General features: G+C 35.9%; 2 protein-coding genes and 1 long non-coding RNA gene across 3 annotated transcripts in view; all 3 read left to right on the top strand.

Annotated features, from left to right (window-relative positions):
• The window catches only part of LOC135143863 (uncharacterized), a 418109-nt gene that overhangs the window by 237735 nt on the left and 157817 nt on the right, over positions 1 to 22557 (top strand). The window lies entirely within an intron of this gene.
• On the top strand, positions 10684 to 11349 carry LOC135143866 (uncharacterized). The gene is made up of 3 exons (XR_010282915.1): positions 10684 to 10771; positions 10825 to 10882; positions 10953 to 11349. It is a non-coding gene; the product is annotated as an uncharacterized LOC135143866 (long non-coding RNA).
• On the top strand, positions 16584 to 17862 carry LOC135143775 (putative nuclease HARBI1). Its single transcript, XM_064075714.1, has 5 exons — positions 16584 to 16640; positions 16692 to 16836; positions 16899 to 17192; positions 17245 to 17460; positions 17636 to 17862. The coding sequence occupies exons 1-4, from the start codon at positions 16584 to 16586 to the stop codon at positions 17358 to 17360; spliced, it is 612 nt and encodes a 203-aa protein (XP_063931784.1). The 3' UTR covers positions 17361 to 17460; positions 17636 to 17862.

Below are 22557 nucleotides of genomic sequence, written 5' to 3'. Positions count from 1 at the left end.
ATTTATCTTGTATTAGTTTCTTCCGTAATTCTACTGCCTCCTTGTCATGCTTTTTTATCTGCCAGGTTTTTGTGTTAACACGATACGCAATGTGCAACAGACATTCAAAACATCTAATCCAGGCATGCAAATTGGAAATACCAAACGTCAAAGCCAATGGATTGACTGTTCTAGTTTGGTGACTTTTCAGGTTATTCATTTGTGTTGGAGTAGCTCCACATATATAACATTTCTGCGATGATTGTCCCATCACAGCATTGCAAACTTTGCCATTAACCATTGTCATCACAAGTTGGTGTGATACCATCACTCTATGGTTTTGATGTAGTAATTCTGTACAACTTAGTCCACTAATTTGCTGTTCTATTTCAGCAACTTCTTTTTTTGTCATCTCAGCTGTTTCCTTTTTAAAAATTAATTTTATGGGACGGCAATAGCTTGTCGATGATGGTTTTGGATTTTGCCATAAGACCTTTCCATTGCAAGTCATTTGTAATGGTACCATGGAAATCACAAATAAGAATGAATCATCTGCCTGTGGTTGATTTGTAAATTTTTGCTTATAATGTCCCTGCCCAGAAGCACCATCACATCCCCACTTATATATCATTTTGATGTTTTTTTTTTCATCAGTGGTTAATTCATTAAGCAGACGTTCTTCTATCGACATTATCAAACGTTGAACCGTGTGATTCAACAACGCTTGCAGGTTTACTTCGGCGGAAATCTCGGAAATCTTTATGCTTTTTGGGTAGCAAGCTTTCTTTGCGTCCAAAAGTTGGTCATAACCTGGGTATATATTTGCGTTTTGTTTAATTGAAACTTTTCTAATCACGGTATATTGATGTTTCGTTAATTTAGTATCAACAAACAATGCCAAAGCTTCTTCAGAGCTTAATTTTTTTGGTAAGTCTTTTGCAGGTCTGTGAAACGCTTTCTTAAGTTTTGTAGCCCTTTGTGGAGAGGATTCCGTGATTTCTTTTACAATTCGTGCCGCATCTCTCCGACCACCTTTGCGTAAAGTCATCTCTGTAGCAAAATTAAGGCGTTCAGGTGTAATATTTAACAGAAGCTCGACTTTTCGCTTTTTTGTTTTTGAACTAGATTCAGGAAATAGCTTCTTAGGACGACCACGACTACCAGAACTAGTTCCTGGCAGGTTAGTTTTATTTGCTTCTGCTATTTCGGCTTTAAATGTGAGTGCAACATCCAGCCATTTTGCATTTGCAAGAAGAAACCTAGTCTCCATTCTATTACTACTTTTCCATTTATTTTCTGCGTGACGGCAAAAATACCTTACTTTTTCCGAAATAGTAGTTTTAATAGACTCACTGATGTCCGTAAGATTCAGATGCTTTACAATAAAGTTGTATACCTCCGTTTTCTTTTGCGCGGGAGTTGTAGCGCGGCGCCATATGTCGAATAACACACGTCTAGATACGGCGCCGGCGGTGGCATTCTCTAAAAAAATTCATAATTAATAAAGGGGCAAATTGGGGCAGTATGTTTTTTTTTTTGTCTTATAAAGAATCAAACGCGGAATATGCCGACATTTATTCCGTCAGTGCCAACTGATGCCAACATTATTAAAACATTACTTAAAGTTGGGCTTTTTTACGATTTCCTGCATTTGAATAATATGGTGTTTTTAACTAATTTAGGCGTACGGTCTTGTAGTAAAATTAATTACATACCTTCGATATCCATAATAATGTATAACCTTCAAAACACTGTTTTCACAAACATTCTTCAAATGACGTGATACTTTCGTACGTTCGTACTGACCATTAAAAAAGAATGGGCCTATGATGCGTCTTCGGCTAATTGCAGCCCAAACACCAATGTTTTGTGCATGAAGTGGGGCCTCAACATAAAAAGGTGGTTTCTCTTGGCTCCACATTCGCATATTTTGGGAATTAACATAACCACTCAAGTGGAACCAAGCTTCATCCGTAAAAAATGTCTTCTCTAGCAGTTCATCATCAAATGTGTTCAAAAACCACTCACAGTATTCACGTCTTATTGGAAAATCCCCGTGATGTAATTCTTGCACACATTGTAATCGATAAGCAAATAATCCCAAGTCTTTTTTCAATATTGTTCGGCAAGTGCCATATGACAAGTCCACTTGTTGTTGCAAATGACGAACAGACGTTGTTGGGACTTCGTCCATGATTTCTCGAACATTTTCAATATTTTCAGGAGTTCTCTTGTTTTTTGTTTTGCCAGTTCCTGGTTTTCTTTGCAAAGACCCAGTTTCTCTGAACTGTCCCACACTACGCTTTAAAGCATTGCAAAAATTAGCATAATCCACAATATTGTTTGGAAATTGCTCTCTAAATTCGGTCCACGTGTCAGGAATTGAATATTGCCATTGTCCGTCGATTTTTTGACCATTTCGAAAGTAAGACTCAGGTAAGTTCCCCATGAACGCGTATTTGCGAAGTGCGAATGTCGCGTATCTCCATTCGACCAATGAAATCCAAGAAAATTTTGTACGCGCGTATCCAAGGTCACTTCGCTTCGAGTTGATTTTACTTTAACTTTTACGCGTAGAAAAGAGGTGCTACGGCGGTCAAATTCGAATGGTTTGCAAACATAACCTCAAATATTTTTCTGGATCAGAATCTCTCATTGTGTGTGACAAATTTGCACTGGCCCCTTGCAATAATCGGTTTGTTACAGTAAAAATAGGTCGCACCCAAAACTGTCTTTCATTCGCTTTCTTTGCTTCCAGATACAAGGCGTACACTTTAATAATTTTTTTTCGTAATGCTATCTTCCTTACTTTATTTTTCCTTTTTCGGTATATAAAACATAATTTCGTGATGAGTTCTTGACACAGCTCTACTGCTACTTTCTTATTATGTTTCCCCATTTCGAATTACATATGAAAGTAATGACAGATCTGATGACAACTTGGTTATATTTTGAGGTTATATTAACTTATATTTTATGCTACGCCTTTACGCGTTTTACGTTTATACGCACGCAATGGGGAAGCTATGTTTAAATGCAAGCTTGCGAATGCCAACGATACGCGTACGCAGATTCGCAAAAACGCGTAGATGGGGAAGCGGCCTCAATCATAAAAGTCTTATGTTCCAATGTAAAAGCCATTTTTCATCAAGTTCTTGAATTTGTTGAAAATTTAAGCCAAAAAAACGGCCCAAAATGAAAACAAGTTAGTTCTGAAAAGAACTGTTTTTTTAAGAGGATTTTCACTACGAAACACAACAAAAGAAAAAAATCGTTCGTTACGGCCCTTCAGTTACTTAAAGAATTCAGAAAAAGACACAAATCAGTTCGAAAACACTTGGAAAACACAATCAACTTAACCTCAAACGTAACGAACAGTTGAACAGTGGTTCAAGTCAAGGTTAATTTATAAAGGAGAAGGTTGGAGTATATGCCGCCATTAATATGACGTCAAAAGGTGCTGTAACAGCGGGAAATTTAAAAATCGAATGATTTTCCATAAAATACCGTCGCGTTCAATAGAAACGGAAAAGCATACGGAACATGGTTTTTTCACTGTAATTTGACTGTTTTATTTGCCGGACAGAGAAATACCTTCACAAACTATGGGAAAATTAAGAAAAATATGACAGCACGTAAAACAATGTAAAATATATTTCAATTGTTATTGTTTCTAACAATTTTAACTAATTTTTTTAATTTATTACAGGTCTTCTTAGACTTGTTACACTTAATATTTAAATATTTTATTCTTATCAACGTCCGCTGCTTAAGAAATGTACTTGTAACTTCTTCTGGTAAAGTAACCAGGTTTTTCAAGACATTTGTCATCCTAGTTACTACCGAATTTTTGTAACGAAACTTGTTACGGCGATGAATCGTCTTGAATCGGCGATTCAAAATTTTGGTTTCAGATTTCAGGTAATCTGATGCCTCTGTTAAGCCTCCATAGGATACATGATTAACCCAAGATGGCAGTGCATAATCATGTTCCACACCTTGACGAAGCATATAAGAATACTGGCCGAGTGAGGGGTATTGTTTTGAAAATTTTTTGGCAATCCAACCTGTTAGATATTCAAGACCGTCTTTTTGAAGCTTATGTCCCACTGAGGACGTTGATGTAGTTGTGCTGCATATACTTCCTACACCATCAATATCACTCCAGTCTGTAGTTAGTTCTGTATGTTTGTCATTTATTGGAACATCTGCGATTTTTAATATTTTTCCAGAGATAAATTCATCACTGTTCTCTTGCACAATGGTATTCGTTGCTTCTTTAACAGCAGATGGCGTTTTTCCTAAAATAACATATTATTATAACATGTCTCTTATTTAATAAAATACATTTTTACCAAGTATAATTATTCTTAATCTATAAATGACGTTTAATGGTGTAGGATGATCATCCATACCACCTCTAGTCCTTAGCTGACTAAACAAGCTTTCTAACGTGTCCTGGTTTAACTTGTGAGTCAGCAAAAATTTTGTTCCATACAAATCTTTCATTTCACTGTATAGTGTTTTTAGTGATGATATTGATATCAGCAGAGCTTTTTGAAAGACTTGCAATTGTTTTTTCCCTTGACATCGCAATGACGAAAAAGTTGCATAAATTTCATCCAATCGTTCTCTTTGAGAAGCCATGTTCATGTATGGTTTTTTAAATTTAATGGTTTCATTTAAGTTCCTCGAATTCATTATGTCGAACCAGTCATTGACATGTTCTATAAATTCTGATAAATATTTTGCTTCCTTATTTCCAATACAATATCGGACTAGGGCAACAGCAGTTGTATGAGACAATAACTGTGCTGCCAAAGGCACATTTTGTCTTGCAGTACCAGTAACTGTTATGTGTTTCTCCCTTACTTTAAATAGGGAACTAACGTCACTTTTATTCTTTTCTATAAGTTTTACTAATGGATCTTTAGTAATGGTTACATCAGATTCAAGTACAAAACCTAAAACAATTGAAAAATTAGCTGCAATATCATTTACATAGTCAATTTACCTGTATCGAGAAGCCAGTTTCTAATTAATTTTAAAATGTGTGGCGCATCTGGAAAATAACAAATTTTTTTCCCAGTTATGGGATGATCAAAATAGACTTTATCCATATTTATCCCCAAATCACGTATAACACCTTGATTTGCACCACCGCAGTCACTAACAAAGGCAACCACATTATAATTTATTTCATGAAGAGATCTTACGATGTTGTGCACTAATGTAGTAGTCATATTGGTGTCAAAGTCGACAAAAATCACTTGTTTCCAATTACTATAGAGCCCTCTAGCAATTACCACTTGTACATAATTATGTGGGCCTTTGATTTCATCGAACTTTACATCATATTCATATAAGGCCTTTACCTTCATTTCATCATACATTATGACAGTGGCCTTTTCTGTTTCTGAAAGGTCCTTCCCCATGACATTCATTAAGTTTAAAATATCGTGCAATATCCCATTTCTCAGATTAATTTTTCTGGCATAATATTGCAAAGTCTTTAAATTTGGTAAAGGATAGCCTTCATTTCTCATAAAACAGTATGCTTTCTTGCTGAAATACCGTAAAGTAAATGCTCTTGCTATTTCTTCTTTTGTCCAGGTCACTCTTAACTTCTTTTTTAAAATTAAATTAATTTGATTTTCAGTTAAAACAGGAGCAAATTTCTTTGCAAGTTCAACAACATTTACTTGTCTTTTACGTGTCTGTATTTCAGTTTCCAACACAGAATTTTTTTTTCCAGCTTTGTAATGTATTGGTCTTGCTCTTGTATAGTTTGGACCAAATTATTATTAGAGCCATTTAACTGTGAAATGTTCTCTTCCAATTCTGCTACCTTTTTTTGCAACTTAGCTTTATCTTCATCTTCCATTGAACCATTCTGTTCAAAGATACCAAGTTGATCTTCATTTGCCAAACAACCATTTTGTTCAAAGATGCCAACTTGTGTACTGTCACGACACTTTTCAGTCAGAATATATTTTTCAGGTATTGCTACAATTTTTTAGAATTTATTAAATGGCAGGTTCAATAAAATTTATCACTCACCTCCTGGTTTCAGTCTCATTTTATGTGGAATTTGGCTGTACATCTCTTTTTTGTATTTTATGTAGAAATCATCTGCAGAAAAATGTGCTGAACAAATTGTGGAAGAACATTTTGGTTTCCAATTTTTGCTTCGCTGACAAAATTTTTCCCAAATATCCCTTACTGTCTTGTCTTTAGGAAACAAGTGGAATGAGATTGATGCAGAATTTTCTTTATCCATGCCCTTAATTCCTTATAGTTAGTTCAATTTCTATATGTATTGCAAATTATTATTGTAAATATTTACCTTGCTTTTGTTATTACAGCTGTGCACTGCACAATAGTGCCCCGGCATAATTAATAATTACTCTAAGCAGAAACTCTATGAATAATTAAATTACTCTTATTATAATAATCCTGTCAAATGTCGAACACTTCAACAAGTTCGACACACGACAGCTGACAGCTGATGCGCTGACGTCACAACGTGCTTTGCTGCCCCTCACCCCTGTAAACCGAATTGCCTAAATGCTCGCTTATACTCCAACCTTCTCCTTTATAAATTAACCTTGGGTTCAAGTTACATCCAATATCGGTCAAGGTCTTACTGCAAATACCACAGGCGAATACATATTCAAATCATGTAAAAAATAGGGATGAATTTTAAAAACTGCAGAATTGCAAAACTGAACGACTCAGTACAATTTAAAATTTTTAGCATTAATTTTAATAAAATTTCCAAAACCCATTAATGCAGCTAAACGGCGGAACTGTAGACATCATTAATCGTCAGAATTTGGTAAGACACACGTACCTTGTTCAAATGTTTTTTGCAAATGTAACTCGATTACAAATTATATTGCTCGCTCGATACCTGCTATACCGTGCGCAGAAGCATCGGTTTGTAATATGAACGGTTTTGAATAGTCCGGACAAGTTAAAATGGGCGAACTAATTAATCGTTCTTTAATTTCTATAAAAGCTTTCTGACAATTTTCAGTCCATTTAAATTTTTCATTTTTACGAGTTAAATTAGTTAATGGAGATGTTATACTAGCGAAATTTGGAATAAAACGTCGGTACCATGAAGCCATACCAAGAAGTCTCTGGATCTACACATAATCCTTTCTTATTTACTACGTAACCAAGATTTTTAAGCTCTGAGCAACAAAAATGACATTTCTCTTGAACTTATAAAAATATCTGTTGCTCCTGTATCCAACAATGCATATACCGTGCGTCCTAGTACGTTTACTTTTAAATACGGTCTCTCGTCAAGATTAATATGTTTTAAATAGTGAGTAGCTAAGATGTTATTTGCTAATTGTTGACTTTCCCTTATAGATACTACTTTTGTATTGGTTGCTAAGTGTGAGAGAATCTACATTACAACTATCTACAGATTCTCGTGCACGTTTCCCAAACGTCTATGATTTACCTTCGAAGTTAATTGACTTTCCTTTTTCTCTGCTTTATTACAACTTGTACACGTTTTTACTGTAAAGCCTGGTTTTTGACACTTAAAACAATGAATTTCAAATTTATTCCGACAATTTCGCGCAAAGTGACCTATAGTTTCTTACAATTAAAGCATTGAATCGATTTTTGTCTTGATGGTTCTGAAGACACTTCTACCGAATTTAAGCTATCACCACTTGCTACATCCCTATTTTTGTAAAGTAACTCCGGTTCACTGTTGTGAACTTTCCCTCTAATGGAGGACAATAATTATCTGCTCTAAACTTACGTGCTTCTAATTTTAAACATTCATTCTCTAACTCAAGCAACGTTGTCACTGATGGTACTTGCATCAAATAAAATGGTGCTAAATTTTTTGTTAATATTGACAAACGAACTTCCTCCGAAATATCTCCGTAACGATTAAACACAGTGGTCATTGCTGTATTATAATCTGTAAAAGATTCATTGAAACCTTGTGTTCTGTTTAAGATATCATGAAATAACCGAATTTTATAGTCAGGCGCTAAGTAATGACATAACAATTGCTTCTCTAAATCTATCCAAGAATGACATCGCATCCAGTTCAAAATTTCCATTAATGCAACGAGGGTGCAACAACGACATCTTAGCTCTCTCGGTAATTTTTCGTCGTTTATCCTCACCTTTACTCGAATTTTTGAATAAATTAACAGCAACACCCGCTAAAACTTGACAGACCACCGCAATTTTTCGAGATAACTTGCACTGCCTACTAGAGGTGCCGCAACTCCATGGTGCAAATTTCAATGGACAATTCGACACAACTACGTTTGTTTATTCCTTCACCCCTAGCAACCAGCATTTGATACCCAGATTAGCATTACAAAGTTGCGCTGCACCAGTGACTTGCGCCGGCACCACTGGCCAACTTGGAATTGGCCCCTAAAACTCCAATAGAAAAAAATCTAATGATTCACTTATTTGACAAAACAACTTTGGCACTGTTGACTATTGTTATCACGTTATTATTATAACTTGTTATTAGCACGTTGGGCGCCAATGTCGCGCCTAGCTCAGTCAAAGCGGTAGAGCCGGGGGTACGATCGTCGGTCGGCTCAGGGCGACGGCTTCAGAGGGGGATGATTCGTGTGTCAACTTACCTGCCGGTTGCTTTGCCGAATAAATGGAGGGGCGCCACGAGCTTTACTCTAGGTTACTCCTATAACTCAGTCTCGAAAGCTCGAACGAGAGAGAGAACTTAACAAGGCCCTATAACTGACCAGCTCCTAACTCGGTGCGTTGGTAGAAATAATATGGGTAGGCTGGTATATTAAAATGAGTATATATATTACTGCTACTTTACACTAGGAGGAGACTAGATAAGAGATCGAACAGTCAGTAAATTATAACTTAAGTCAATAAGCCGTACACGGGGGTTGTAACCCCTCGAGAGTGTAGTACTACGTTCAAGTTCACCGACGCGACGTATAGCGGGGAGAGCTCTCTACAGGTATACACAAAAACTAAGGCGTTGACGATAAAAATATTACACTCGAGAGGCTTACTGGGTGTTTCTTGTGACGAGGGTATCTTCGTCCTTCCAGCGACGAACTAGGACGGGGCATCCTTGACCGCCTCCTGGCACATGATCTATATAGAATCTTCAACCAGATCCCTGGGGTATAGGAACGATTAGGGTTGAAGATGTTAAAACGGGGTAGTAACGATGTAAGCAACGTAGTAAAGGTGTAGGTAACGGAAATAAAGAGGCCTGAAATAATATTTCGCCGGTTAAGGCCATCCATGGTCACGTGGAAATTAGATCGGTAATTCCCTTGGGTGTTAACGGCCTTTGGCGACTTACTAACACGTACGGGTTTTTCTGTAACCCAAGCTATCGTTCAGCCACGTTTCCGAGTCGAGATGACTCCTCGTTTTCTGGATTTTCCTGGAAACTTTACTGGACTACGTGACAAACGTCATCAATTCGGTGTACGGGAAGGGAAAAAGAATGACCTTGACAGGTGGAAGTGGATACGCCGACGAGAATCGAAAGTGTCTTCGGTTACTGCTCTGAACTTTGACCGCACCCTGTTATACCTGAGCGCACCGCAGCTTGCAGGAGAATGAGATCGTCACAACGTCTTACAAGAAATTGAATTGATCACATCCTTGTAAAAGATGATAAACATTAAAGGTCCTAAATTGGATCCCTGCACTACTCCACTGGTTACTAAGTATGTTAGAGACCTAAATCCACGATGTTGAACAAACTGTTTTCTTCCCGTTAATAAAGACCTCATCATTACGATTAATTTGTCACACAAACCGTTTTTTTTTTTTTTTAATTTTTTCAATAATATGCAGTGGTGGACTCTATCAAATGGTTTAGATAGGTCAGTGTATATGACGTCTACTTGTTGTCGATTATCAAGTTTGCAGCTGTATACCGCGCTTTAACGAATCCGTGTTGCTCTGACGCTATATTAGAAATTACATGCGAATAAATGACTTCAGAACATATCGACTCAAAGAGTTTTGCAAAATTCGATAATAATCCCACTGCTGTATAGTTGTTTACATTTGCCTTATCCCCAGCTTTAAATATAGGAATTACGTACGATGTTTTCCAAGTTTCGGGGTATACCAAGGTACTTAAATTTAAATTAAAAACATGACGAAGTAGAACTAGAAATGACATAATACAATCAGTTAATAAAAATTCAGGTACTTCATCAGGACCACGGGTGTTGTTGCTTTTCATTTTCTTTGTACCTAGCCGTTAAAATATCACAGTCTTCTATTACAAACATACTTAGTGTAGGATCCTTATCACAGACTTCAATATCACAGACAGTTGGACAACAAGCGGTGGAACAAAATTCACATAAGACTGAGCTGAGCCATTATCACAGCATTTGTTATCACAGATATGACCATTTAACTTACTGAACGCACTGGCGAATTGTAGGGCAAATGCGTTAACGATATCTTGCTGAGAAGTTAACCTGCTGTCTTTCCATAACATTTGACCTGGGACCTTACTCCTGACAAAACTCACCGATGAGTTTTGTCACTTCGTGACATATGTCACCGAGTTTTAGTGACATCGTACTCTTGATACGTGAGAAAAAACGTGTGTGAGTTCTATCATCAAGTGACTTATTTTTATGACTGACGTACTCCTGACAAGTGAGAAATTTGTCACGCACGATAAAAGCCGTTCACAAATCAGTGAGTGGCAACGATCAGAAAAACAGTGGTGACTTTTGTACCAAAGCTTTTATACATGTGTTAATAGTGTAAATGGGAGGTAGGTTTACTAAAATTTTTTGATTGAATTATTTTCTAATTTATAAATTTTAGTATTCTTGTAAATCAAAACATTTTCAGAAGTACATCTCAAGGCGGCAGCAAATAAAAAGTATCCACATTTATAAACATTTTTTACAAATGTTTCTTCTATTTTTCTAAATGGATTTTTTTTCTTTTAGAAAACCATTTACCCAATATAAAATGGATGAACTTCACATGGCCGATATTTTAGAAGAACTGGAAGATGCTGAAGAAGATAATGCAATTGTTCCAGCTTTACGGGTTACAATTGATCCGTTGGAGACATTACCGGAAAATCAATTTGTTAAAATCTTTAGGGTGTCAAAAATTTTATTTAGATTTATTGTGGGGTTACTTGCTCCATTTATGCGTCCTCAAAATCGTGGTACAGATTTGGCTATAAACACGCGTGTAACTAAAAATTTTAACTATTTACAACATCTAAGAATATAATCTAAATTCATATGAAATCAGTATAAATATGGTACTATTATTTTAGGTGTTGGCTGCTTTACGGTTTTATGCCGGAGGGAGTTATCAAACGGATATTGGTGTCAATAAGTTTGTCTCCATATCGTCACCTTAGAACTGGTTTGCCGCATATCCAGATCGCGTCCGAGGGATTTTCGCCTCTACTGTTTAGTGCAGATTTGCCGCATGTCGCACTTGGGCGAAGCGAAACATGGTTTAGATTCAGTGCTGATTTGCCGCATGTCCAAGCAGAAATCGATAGAGTACCGTTATCCGTTTTTACGTACTTCCTTGCTGTTTTGCTTTTCAGCGTTAGGTTTGGGGTTGGGAAAGAAATCGTATTCAACTTCACGCGCAGAACAATAAGAATAATGTGAAATAAATAAAAAAGAGACTTAACAATTTTGATGAGTCTGAAATTAAAAAAAAGCAACTGTAATTTGTGCAACTCTTTTTCTGTTGTTATAGATGTTACAAATATTTTCGATTTTTTTTTTTTTAAGAAAGATTGAGTTTCAAATTATTAGATTCGAAATTTTACAAATTTAAATTTCAAATAGATTTGTTGCTAGTAAACAAATAATTTAATTTTTTACTTAAGAGTAACATTTTTATTTAATGATTTCTCGGAAATGATTGAACTTATTTTCTCTAAAATTTTAGTCAACAAAATTCATAATACTGCATACCTGTATTCTTATTTGTGGAAATGATATTTCCACATCAATAATTACAGATAATAATAGATACATTTTTCAGAGATAATTAAGATTAAGATTTGTTAATCAACTTCACGCGCAGAACAAGTAATACGGCAAGGATTAATAATGTGAAATAAATGAAAAATTGAAACGATATTAGAATTGATGAAGTAGTTAACTAAGTATAACGAACAATGAATGTTAAGTTATTGATGTTTTGATTCGATTTTTTCTAAATATTTTTAAAATAAAGAGACTTATTTTTCTTTATTTTTATATAAAATCTACATTTGATAAAACTCATTGCAGTCATTCATTTTACCTAAAAATTGTAGAATCCAAATATTGCATTGTTAATTTCCATTGTTAAATGGTGAATTGTGAACGAAATACGGAGTAGCAAATTTAAATGTGTTTTACAGAAAGAAATTATTTTTACAAAGGATAATAAAATGATATTTTCTTTGCGTTGGCGGAGTAATGGCGGCTCGTTGACTCGCTGCAGTCCTACTAAAATTGCAGCTTAATATATAATTTTTTTATATAAAATATTCAAAGTCATAAAGAACACTCGGGTAAAAATAGGTTGTTGTCTCAAACAATTACATTCCAGTATTTTATTACATTACGTGGATATTGACTACAGGTAGCTATTGTCGGGCAACCAGAGAAAATTAGCAGTGATACTGTTTAAAACTGTAAATGCAGTATATTTGGATTTGGAAATAAATCATTCGTTTCCATGTCTTATGTATCAGTGACAATTATGTTGACTGCAACCCAAATCTATTTGATTACCCCTAACTCCATAATATCTAGTACTTAATATAGTTATACGCTTTTCAGTTGAAAATGAAAGAATTATTCGTACTGGTAGTTGTAAACAATTGTATAAATATTTCCGTTGGATTCCTTTGCGAACTCTTTGTCAATTATTATTTATGATACTATGGTATGATCCCAAACTGTTTAGAGAAGAAAGGGAGGCTGTGGTGTGCGCACGTAAACTTATCCTATTTCTTTCCAATACATTAGCTCTATATATTAGCTCTCTGTCTATCATGTCCTACGTGCGCTTATCATAGACTCCTTTTATCTAAAAAGTATGCAGTATTTCCCGCGCAAACCAGCAGTCAAATCTCTAGATTGCCTGGCCTCGTGATTTGTCACGTATTTTTAAATAACATACAGTTTTCTAAATTTGCTGAAGTACTACTAAACTACAAAAATAAATAAACGGGTAAATTATATTCTCAAATTATAACTCCGAATTAAACATGCAATGTGAAAAGTTAATGCCGTGAACCCTACTAAGTATAAATTAAACGTCATTGTTTGCTAACTACATAATTGATTAAACTTATTATTTTAATAAGGTAAGGTATTAAACTAGACAGAGACTTGAATACTTTTTTTTACTAATTTTAATAATTCTTGTAAATGAGTAGATATTTAATAATAAAGCAATACATATTATTATCCGCAAAAAATGTATTTGCATGCTTTTGCATAAACTTCCTGCACTTAATTTATGAACAGTATTTTGGACGATGCCCAATTAATTGATAAATAATAGTATGTTGATGCACAACGAGTATCATTACATTACTTCAAATTCTTTTAACTTTCTTTATGTAGTATATCCTGGTTCCAAAATCTCAAGAAATTAGGGTTATGATAATTTAATTCAATCTGGGTGCTTAGGGTAAAAACTCAATAAACAACAAATGAAAAAGTATGTTATTTTTAAAAATTATATAACATTTATTGCTGTAAAAGTTGGAGATGACGTTATATGATGGGGAGGATGATTACAAATGTTGGTCAGCGTTTTATCAACCGGAAACGAAAGACCTATGTTTTCGTATTATAGGAGTCATGAAACGTTGAGAAGCCATAAAAGTAGCCAGTCGCCCGATGAGCTTGATTACAATACTTCCTTAGCTTACGCTCGAGACATAAAAAAATAAACAATAACATTTGGATTTAATAGCTTTTGATATCTGGTATACCTAAACAGTGAGTGAATTTTATGCGGCTATTATTACCATTACATATAACCATCCACTTAAATTAATTGGTAAAAAAATTTACCCTTAAATAAGTTATTGTAAAGTTATTTTTATTTACACTCGTATAATTGCACAACATTAATTGTTAGACAAATAGAATGATAAAGAAAGGCAATGTCATATTAAAAAACAAATTACTCGTTTCGATGTAAGGCACCTTATATAAGTTAACAACATACATCTATTTAGTTATTATAGGTAAAATTCTAATACGGAATTTATTCTTGAAGTAAGTCGTAAATTGTAAATAGCTATAAATTCGGAAATAATTCTTTTTAAAAGATACAAGTCAAAAATGTATTAGGCATGATTGTCAAGAAACATTCCAATTCTGTTTCAAATTTGCAAGCATTTTATGTCAAAAGCTGATTTTTGTAAACGTTCCAGTAATAAATTTCGAAGCAAAATCCACCTAAACAGATTTTGCTTCGAAATTTTAATTTTCATATTACTTTTACAACATTTTAATCTAAAAAATTAAACATGTATCTATTATTTGTGATTATTAATGTAGAAATATCGTTTCTACAAATAAGAATTCTACAAAAAATTGTGAACTCTTTTACTGGTATGCAGCGTTATAAATCTTGTCCACTAAAACTTTAGAGAAAATAAGTTCAATCATTCCCGAGAAAAAATTAAAGAAAAATATTACTGTTTAGTTAAAAATTAAATTATTTGTTTATCGAACAACAAATCTATTTGAAATTTAAATTTGTAAAATTTCGAATCTAATAATTTGAAAATATTTGTAACATCTATAACAGAAAAAGAGTTGCACAAATTACAGTTGCTTTTTTTTAATTTCAGATTCATCAAAATTGTTAAGTCTCTTTTTTATTTATTTCACATTATTCTTATTGTTCTGCGCGTGAAGTTGAATACGATTTCTTTCCCAACCCCAAACCTAACGCTGAAAAGCAAAACAACAAGGAAGTACGTAAAAACGGATAACGGTACTCTATCGATTTCTGCTTGGACATGCGGCAAATCAGCACTGAATCTAAACCATGTTTCGCTTCGCCCAAGTGCGACATGCGGCAAATCTGCACTAAACAGTAGAGGCGAAAATCCCTCGGACGCGATCTGGATATGCGGCAAACCAGTTCTAAGGTGACGATATCTCAACAAAGCGTCAGTCGTTCTATAAAAGAAGTTACAGATGCTTTGAACAGACCACAGATTCTGAATAGATTTATCAAATTTCCTCAAGATATTCAAGAATTGAATAGTTGCAGACGAAAGTATTGTAGTAGGTAATATTTCTTCCCAACCAACCCATTACCGGCATTCCTATAGATTTTACGAAAAATTTGGTTTTCCTGGAGTGGTAGGATGCATAGATTGCACTCACGTTGCAATAGTACCTCCTCCAGGTAATAATCAGGGGCGGCTCATGACTTGAAAAATTGATGAGGCACAGCACAAAACGCTCTAAAATATAAATAAATCAAGTTTACTTAAATATTTTCTATTTAGTCAAATAAACAAATTTGTAAACTCATTTAACTGTCCACAAAGAACCAACGTGAAGGTGTAAGGAGGTCTTGCAAGGAAAGGATGAGAATGACAGGACAAAAGGAAAGGGAAGCGTGGTCAGAAAAAACTAATATAACTTCTAACAAAAAACAAAATTAAAATAAACTTTAAAGGAAACATATCGAAAAAGATCAAATACAACATAAAATAAAGCTAATTTGATTTATAACAAAAAACAAAATGAAAAAAATATAAAATATAAATACGGATTTATTTTAAATTTTTTTTTTATGGATCAATTAACGATTTACTCAAATCAGGAACCGGCGGTTTTAATTCCTTAACTACATACAATTTATCATCATACGTGAAAGTAGAAAAAACAGAACTGCCATTGTCATTTAACGTTAGTAGAGAAAAATTCCGATTTACTCGTAATCTTAAATAACGATTACCGAAATCAAATTATGACAAGCACAAAGCACTAACGCGACCCACGCAAACGTAGGCACTTTTAAGACAAAATTCTGTTACCGAAATTTTGAATCAATTTATACACACACAGATTTGTGGCAAAACAATCAACGGCCTAATTTTGAATACTCCTGCGAATGCAGACTGCATTGCAATCGCACGTTCCCCGCGCGCAAATAATATAGTTGTCCATCTCTTTTGCAAGCACGGAAATGAGGCTAGCCTCAATTTTGTCTTTTTTCAACTCATACCGCTTATAAGTGTATTGCAGGTTGCTTGCCTATTAACGACATGATTTCTATATATGCTGTAGAGGCAAGCTTCGAGTCGGCCTCATTCGCGTCACAAAATACATGTTGTGCCGAGTGTTTAAGCGCGCTGTTTAATTAAGGGAGCAACGAGTACCTACCGAGATAAAAATAAGAATATAATTTTCTATATTTATTTTTAAAATTTTAGAAAAAAGACACAAATTATTGGCCGAAATGTGTCCGTATAAAATAATAAAAATCCTAATAAGGCGTAAAATTCATTGGTGAGGCACTGCCTCACCTGCCTCATAGGACAAGCCGCCCCTGGTAATAATCCTGAAATGCCAGAAAGGGCTTTCGTAAACAGAAAAGGATACCATTCTATTAACGTACAATTGGTAAAGCAATATTTTATGGTAGAAATGAAATCATCTCAGAAATATTTTTAGATTTGTGACTCGAATGCAAAAATTTTGAATATTGTAGCAGCTCATGCCGGCAATACGCATGATTCTTTCATTTGGACCAATTGTGAGGTCGAAAGGGTGATGAGGCAAATCCACGGTGAGGGACGATCAAATTATTATTTGTTAGGTGTGTAACTCAGCTAGTAAAAATGATCCATTTTAATTAAAGTACTTAATTCTATGTTGTAGGTGATTCAGGTTATCCTCTCCGACCATGGTTACTAACATCATTTAATTATGAGCCAGCTCCTGATACACCTGAATACAGGTACAACGTGGCTCACAAAAGTGTTAGGAGTATAATTGAAAGATGTAATGGGATACTGAAGGCCAGATTTAGATGTTGCCTTAAAGATCGAGTGCTGCACTACAAGCCAGAAATGGCGTGTAAAATAATAAACGCATGTGCTGTTCTTCACAATTTGTGCACAGACCACCACATGCCTGTACCCGAGGATGAAGAAGTAATAGATGTGAATGACGGTGAAGCAGGGAATATTCGTTGATCAGTGGGAACTAACAAGAATTTGTTTAGGTTTAATTCAAGCTCCACCATTGGAAGAAAACGAAAGAGCACAAGGACGCATTAATCCAGAATTAGTGGCGGGAAGGAATACCCGTGCTCGTTTGATTCGAGCTAGATTTCAATAAACCCCAAAAACTAATTCATTATACTTAATTTTCAAATTATTATTGATAATAACAACAAAATTCTATTCTTCAACAAGTAAACAAAAATTACGGTTTCAAAGTAAGTAATGCATTTGCAATATTATTCAGTGCTGCAGCGATACTTTGTACCTCCTTTGATTGGTTTCTTAAAACCTCCAACTTTTCTTAATAATAACCTTCTTTAATTTCAAGCTTTTTTTTGAGATAGCTAGCATACTCGTCGTGGTTTGCCCGTAAACGTTTCTGCCTTTTAGAAACAACAGGGACATTAGTCACCGGTGTTGGTGCTGTTTGGGACTTCGAGGGCAATTTGCGATGGCTAGTAGGAGGCGAGTAGGAATTTTCTGTTCTAAAGCCATCACAACTATTAACAGACGAAGGGCTAATTGGTGGCGATACGTGAAAACGTACATCAGCAGATGTTGAAGGCTCATTACTTGAAATTTCGTGAGACGGTGTCTCTGTCGACCCCCACGTCACTACTGGCTGTGGCACATTAAGGCCCCTGATGGCCATGGGTGATATTAAAGTGGCAATATCTTTTTCCAAACGATTTAACGGTTGGATATCTGCAGTACCGCCCCCAGTTTTTTTTGTTTCTTTTAAATTTTTTGCAGCTTTTTGTTTCGTCCGCATGCGCAGATCTTGCCACGTCTAAAATACAAATAAAATATTCCAACCAATATTTTGTTTTAGTGTTATTCACACCTTTCGCCAAGATTTCCAGTCACGTCCTGGACCCGACAAGCTGTTTAATTCCTCTGCCAATTTCATCCACAAATTCCGTGCGTCCACTTTTGTGAATTCAGAGGAAAATTTTCCCGACAGCAATTTGGCATTACGCTGCATAAACTCGATTAAACAGCTTTTTTGGTCTTCACTCACTTTCATTTTTCAGTTTATGCTTGGGTATTTAAACTTAAATGAGAACTTGTCAAATTAATTTGACAGTTGTTGCACAGTTGCCATATCGTTTCGGTGAGAAAAAGCGTCAGTGCATTTTGTCATCTCACCGATTGTCGAGAGTACGTCAATTAAGGAAATGAGTGACTTTGAAAATGATGAGTTTTGTGATCAGTGACAAATGTCACCCAAGTCGAGAGTAGACCCCCTGGTATACTTGTAGTTTTCCTCTTCTGATTGACAAACGACCAGAATTTTTTTGAGTCTTGCTGTAGCATATTTTCTGTCTTGCGAATGAACGTTTTATATTCCAATTTAGTGTCCTGTCTTATTTCTCTTTTCAGCATTTTAACCATATCCAGGTGGTATAATGACTTAGTTTCTCTGTACTTATTCCAATGCACATTTTTCTGTTTCACTTTTTTGATAGTCGAATGTGTAAACCACGCTAGAAAAACATTTTCACTATCGCCTCTCTTACGCGCAGGCACAAACTTCCTGAACAGCTGATAAAGTTTCTCACAGAAAACTTGACATGCCAAATTAATATTTTCGCAATTTAGTACATCTGACCAATTTGTGCGAGCTATGGACAAATACAGTTTCTCGAGATTGGCTTTGTAAAAATTATATTCAAATGAATTGTTCTCTTCTGAAAACGAAGAATCCTGAGGTCTGTTCCCTATTAAACTTATTATCAAGGATGGATGATGTGAATCCTCCGGTATTACCTAAAGCACTCATGAGGTTCTTATTGGGGGTGTGCGGTGCTTGAATAACGCCGAGGGCAAATCCGAGTTTGATTTCTGCTCTAACTGGAACAATCGTTTCTGCATTACCTCTGACTATCCCTTTCTGGCACGCGATCAGTCTTACAGGATTGGATTCAATATTGCGCTGATTCAGGATTAACTCTTCATTGTCAAGACGCACGACTTTCTTCACTGGATCACTGGATCGATCGTCAATCCATAGCAACTAATGAAATCCATTCCCATTCTTCCATGCTTTTTCTTCTGCTGACGAATGCAGATGTCTACCTCTGCTTCACCTATGATTCCTGTCGACTCTTCAGTCACAGTCTTCAGTCTGATTGTTTCGGGAATAGTCGTTAGATCTTTAGTTCTAAAAAGTCCTCCACGTAGGATTGAGACTTCAGTTCTAGTATCGATTATGATTGCCACGTATTCCCATTGATCATCTGCGGTATAGTTAGACTAATGCCTTTGGTGAAACTGCCTATTATCACGTCCCTAGGGGCTTTATTCTTACCAGCCAGCACATCCCCCAAAGTGCTAGCTGTTTTTAGTTTTCCTGCATATTTTGTTGAGGAGATCTGTGTTGTGTGCTTCTCCTTGGAGTTGGTGATCGAACACAACAATCGCGTTTGAGATGTCCCTGGCGCCCACATCTATAACACTCCATGCTTTTCGTAGGAGGCGCACCGATGCCTCTTCCTTGAGCTAGGCCATTTATTATTTGCGGTGAGAATTTTTCTAACAGTTTTTCTAATTTTTCGTTTTCTCCCGTCTCTAATTCTGCAACTCTAGCTTTGTAGCACCTCCTTGAAGAATTGTACGCCGCCTCCACTTCCAGTGCGCGAATCAGGGCATCAGATGATGTTTGATACCTCGATACTTGTAGGATCCTCACGACTTCACTGTGGCGAATGCCATTTCTATCGCAAGCCTGTCTTGAAAAGATGGTGGTACGTCGGAGTATGCAAGACGTACCAGTCTCTTAACGTCTGCTTCAAATTCTTGAAGAGATTCTCCAACTTTCTGGATTCTTATTTTTACTTGCGTTGCAAAACTTGTTTCAAATGTTCATCCCCAAATAGAAGTTCCAGAGCGGCAGTCAGGGCACTATATCTGTTTCTATAGATAGAATAGAGTTGAAGTATCTCTAGGGCTGCGCCTTGCAAAGCTATTACCAATGTTGTCGCTTTTTGCTCTTCTTCTCAGAGATTTGCTGTCGCTACATATTTTATTATTTTTTCGAATTTCTGCATGTTACCTTCCATCCGATCTTCTATAGATTTCATTCGATCTTCCACACATTCCACTGATTTTTGTAACTCATGTTTTAACTGATGCTCCATTGAGGTCATATTTCGTCCAATATTTTCCATAGCTTTCATTTGTTGTTTAATTTCTTGCATTTCATTCTTGTTTTCATTTTTCGGTTAGGCTGATTTGCTTATTTATTTTCACGCCCATTATTTCCATTTTTCCGTTCACTTATTCTATTATTGCATTCATTTTTTTATCTTTTGCGTCTATTTTTTGGTTCATTTCTTCCATGCTCGCGGCCATTCTTTCCATTTTTTCGTCCATTTCCTTGTTTCTTGCGTTCATGTTTTCGTTCATTTTTTTCATTATTGCGCCCATTTTCTCATCGATTTTTGCAAGTATAGCCATGATCTTTTCCTCCATTTTCGCGGCTTGAGCTCTAGTCTCGATAGGCATAAATTCCTCCGAGTTCTTCTCAGATCTGCCCGGACGTCGTCGTAAAACCAATCATTAATCTCAAATCTCACTTGCGCCACCAGTGTTACGTTGATCGGTGAATAAAATCGGCGTGGGTAAAACTCAACAATTTATTTCTTAATAACCCGAATTACACGGCTAACTATTACAGCGATTATGTACAGAATAATTTCGTGGTGCAACTTGGACGAATTCGCTCACTCGCTGCACTTGGCCTCTTGACTGAATAATAATCGTTCCCGCCGGTGGCCTCTATTTAAAGCCAGACTCTCCTTCTAGAAGTTTCGTGATCCAGGTCTTTCTGGAATCCATCGCGACTTCCGCTTCCTGGCCTTTCTCTAGCGAGCGCCGACCGCTGTCATCGATGAGTCATACTACACACTAGAAGAAATAAAATATAGTAAATTTTATTCATGTTCGAAACTGACAGAAAAACAAAAGCATCATTTCACGTCTGTTTAGCTGAAAAATGATGATTAATAAGTTTCTTCAGTTCATGCAGTTTATAGTTACTTAACATCAAAGCATATGCCTGGTTTAGTGGTTTGCTTTACTACGGCGCTTTTCGCCTTATATCCACCCGCATATACATACCAGATACAGCACGGTCTTTAAATATGTTATGGTATTTCTTTTTAACTTTTTCAATCACGCTCATTGGGGTATATGGTTTATGTGGATCGATGTAATTCGCAAATTATTTCAACATAATTTCTTTCTCATTTTTAGTCCAGGTCTTTTTAATTCTAACATGTCTTTTTTTAGAAGACCCCTTTCCTTGTGGGGTTACAACTAATTGGTTGTCTTTTGCTTTGAATGGTAGATTCTTTTTGGGAATTAACACTGCTGGCCTTACTACTGAGAATATGGGTGATTACATATAAAAAGATTAAACGTTATCGTTAACTTATAATACCTCCTTTGTAGTTGGTGTTTTCAATGCCATCGGTATACTCAGGGTTTTCTGTACCTAGAACAAATATATTAACAATTTTTAAGGTTATTTTGTCATTCAGTACAGGTAGGCGAGAGTGTAATGGAGGGAGTACTAGCCCAAAAACATGGTTTCGCACCGAAACCTTGATGTGCAATAAAAGGTAGCTGAACATCACCACCATTTTCTGAGGCGTGTGCAAAATTTTTGTATCGTAAATACTTCCGTTTGAATCTACCGAAAATACTGGCAACCAACAGAAGTCAATAAAATTAATTTGCTATAATAGGATTATTGTTGCGTATTATTAATATCTGTGGCTCGCTTAGTGCAGGCGGCCACCTTTTTCTGCGTTGTTGAGTAGACGGGGCAGTAAAAGACGGATCAACGACCATGTAATTTATTTCACTTTTTACAGAAGGTTTTTTCACGTGGAGCTCCTCACTCTACGATCGCGCGAAACCGAAGAAGGAGCGCGAGCTTTCCCCCGCCTTCCATCCTTCATGTTCGCTTCTCTGGCCGATTCAAATATTGGCGGGAAAGGTCCGCTACATCACCCCATTCCTAGTGAGAGCCGAGAGGATTGAACGAATTATGTGCAATATTTGGATGGAAATCTGACTGTACGACCAGATCTTGTGCACAGTAGATCAGTAACGAAACTTCAGCAAAATTTACGGAACGGGTGTGACCTTGGGAGCCCGTTCCCGGGAAACACGAAGATTCAAATATTTCGTAGCATTCGTATAATACTAATAATTATACACAAAAATAAAAATGGTTGGTATGTACGACTAGTGACATTGGCCATTTTTTTCTTTCTTGTAAATTAAGCAAAACATTTTTATTC

This window comes from Zophobas morio, unplaced genomic scaffold (assembly GCF_036711695.1).
Source record: "Zophobas morio isolate AGI-343-1 ecotype UQ-CSIRO unplaced genomic scaffold, CSIRO_AGI_Zmor_V1 ptg000076l, whole genome shotgun sequence".
Lineage (NCBI taxonomy): Eukaryota > Metazoa > Arthropoda > Insecta > Coleoptera > Tenebrionidae > Zophobas > Zophobas morio.
The sequence above is the reverse complement of the archived record's forward strand: the minus strand, read 5'-3'. Positions and strand labels throughout refer to the sequence as shown.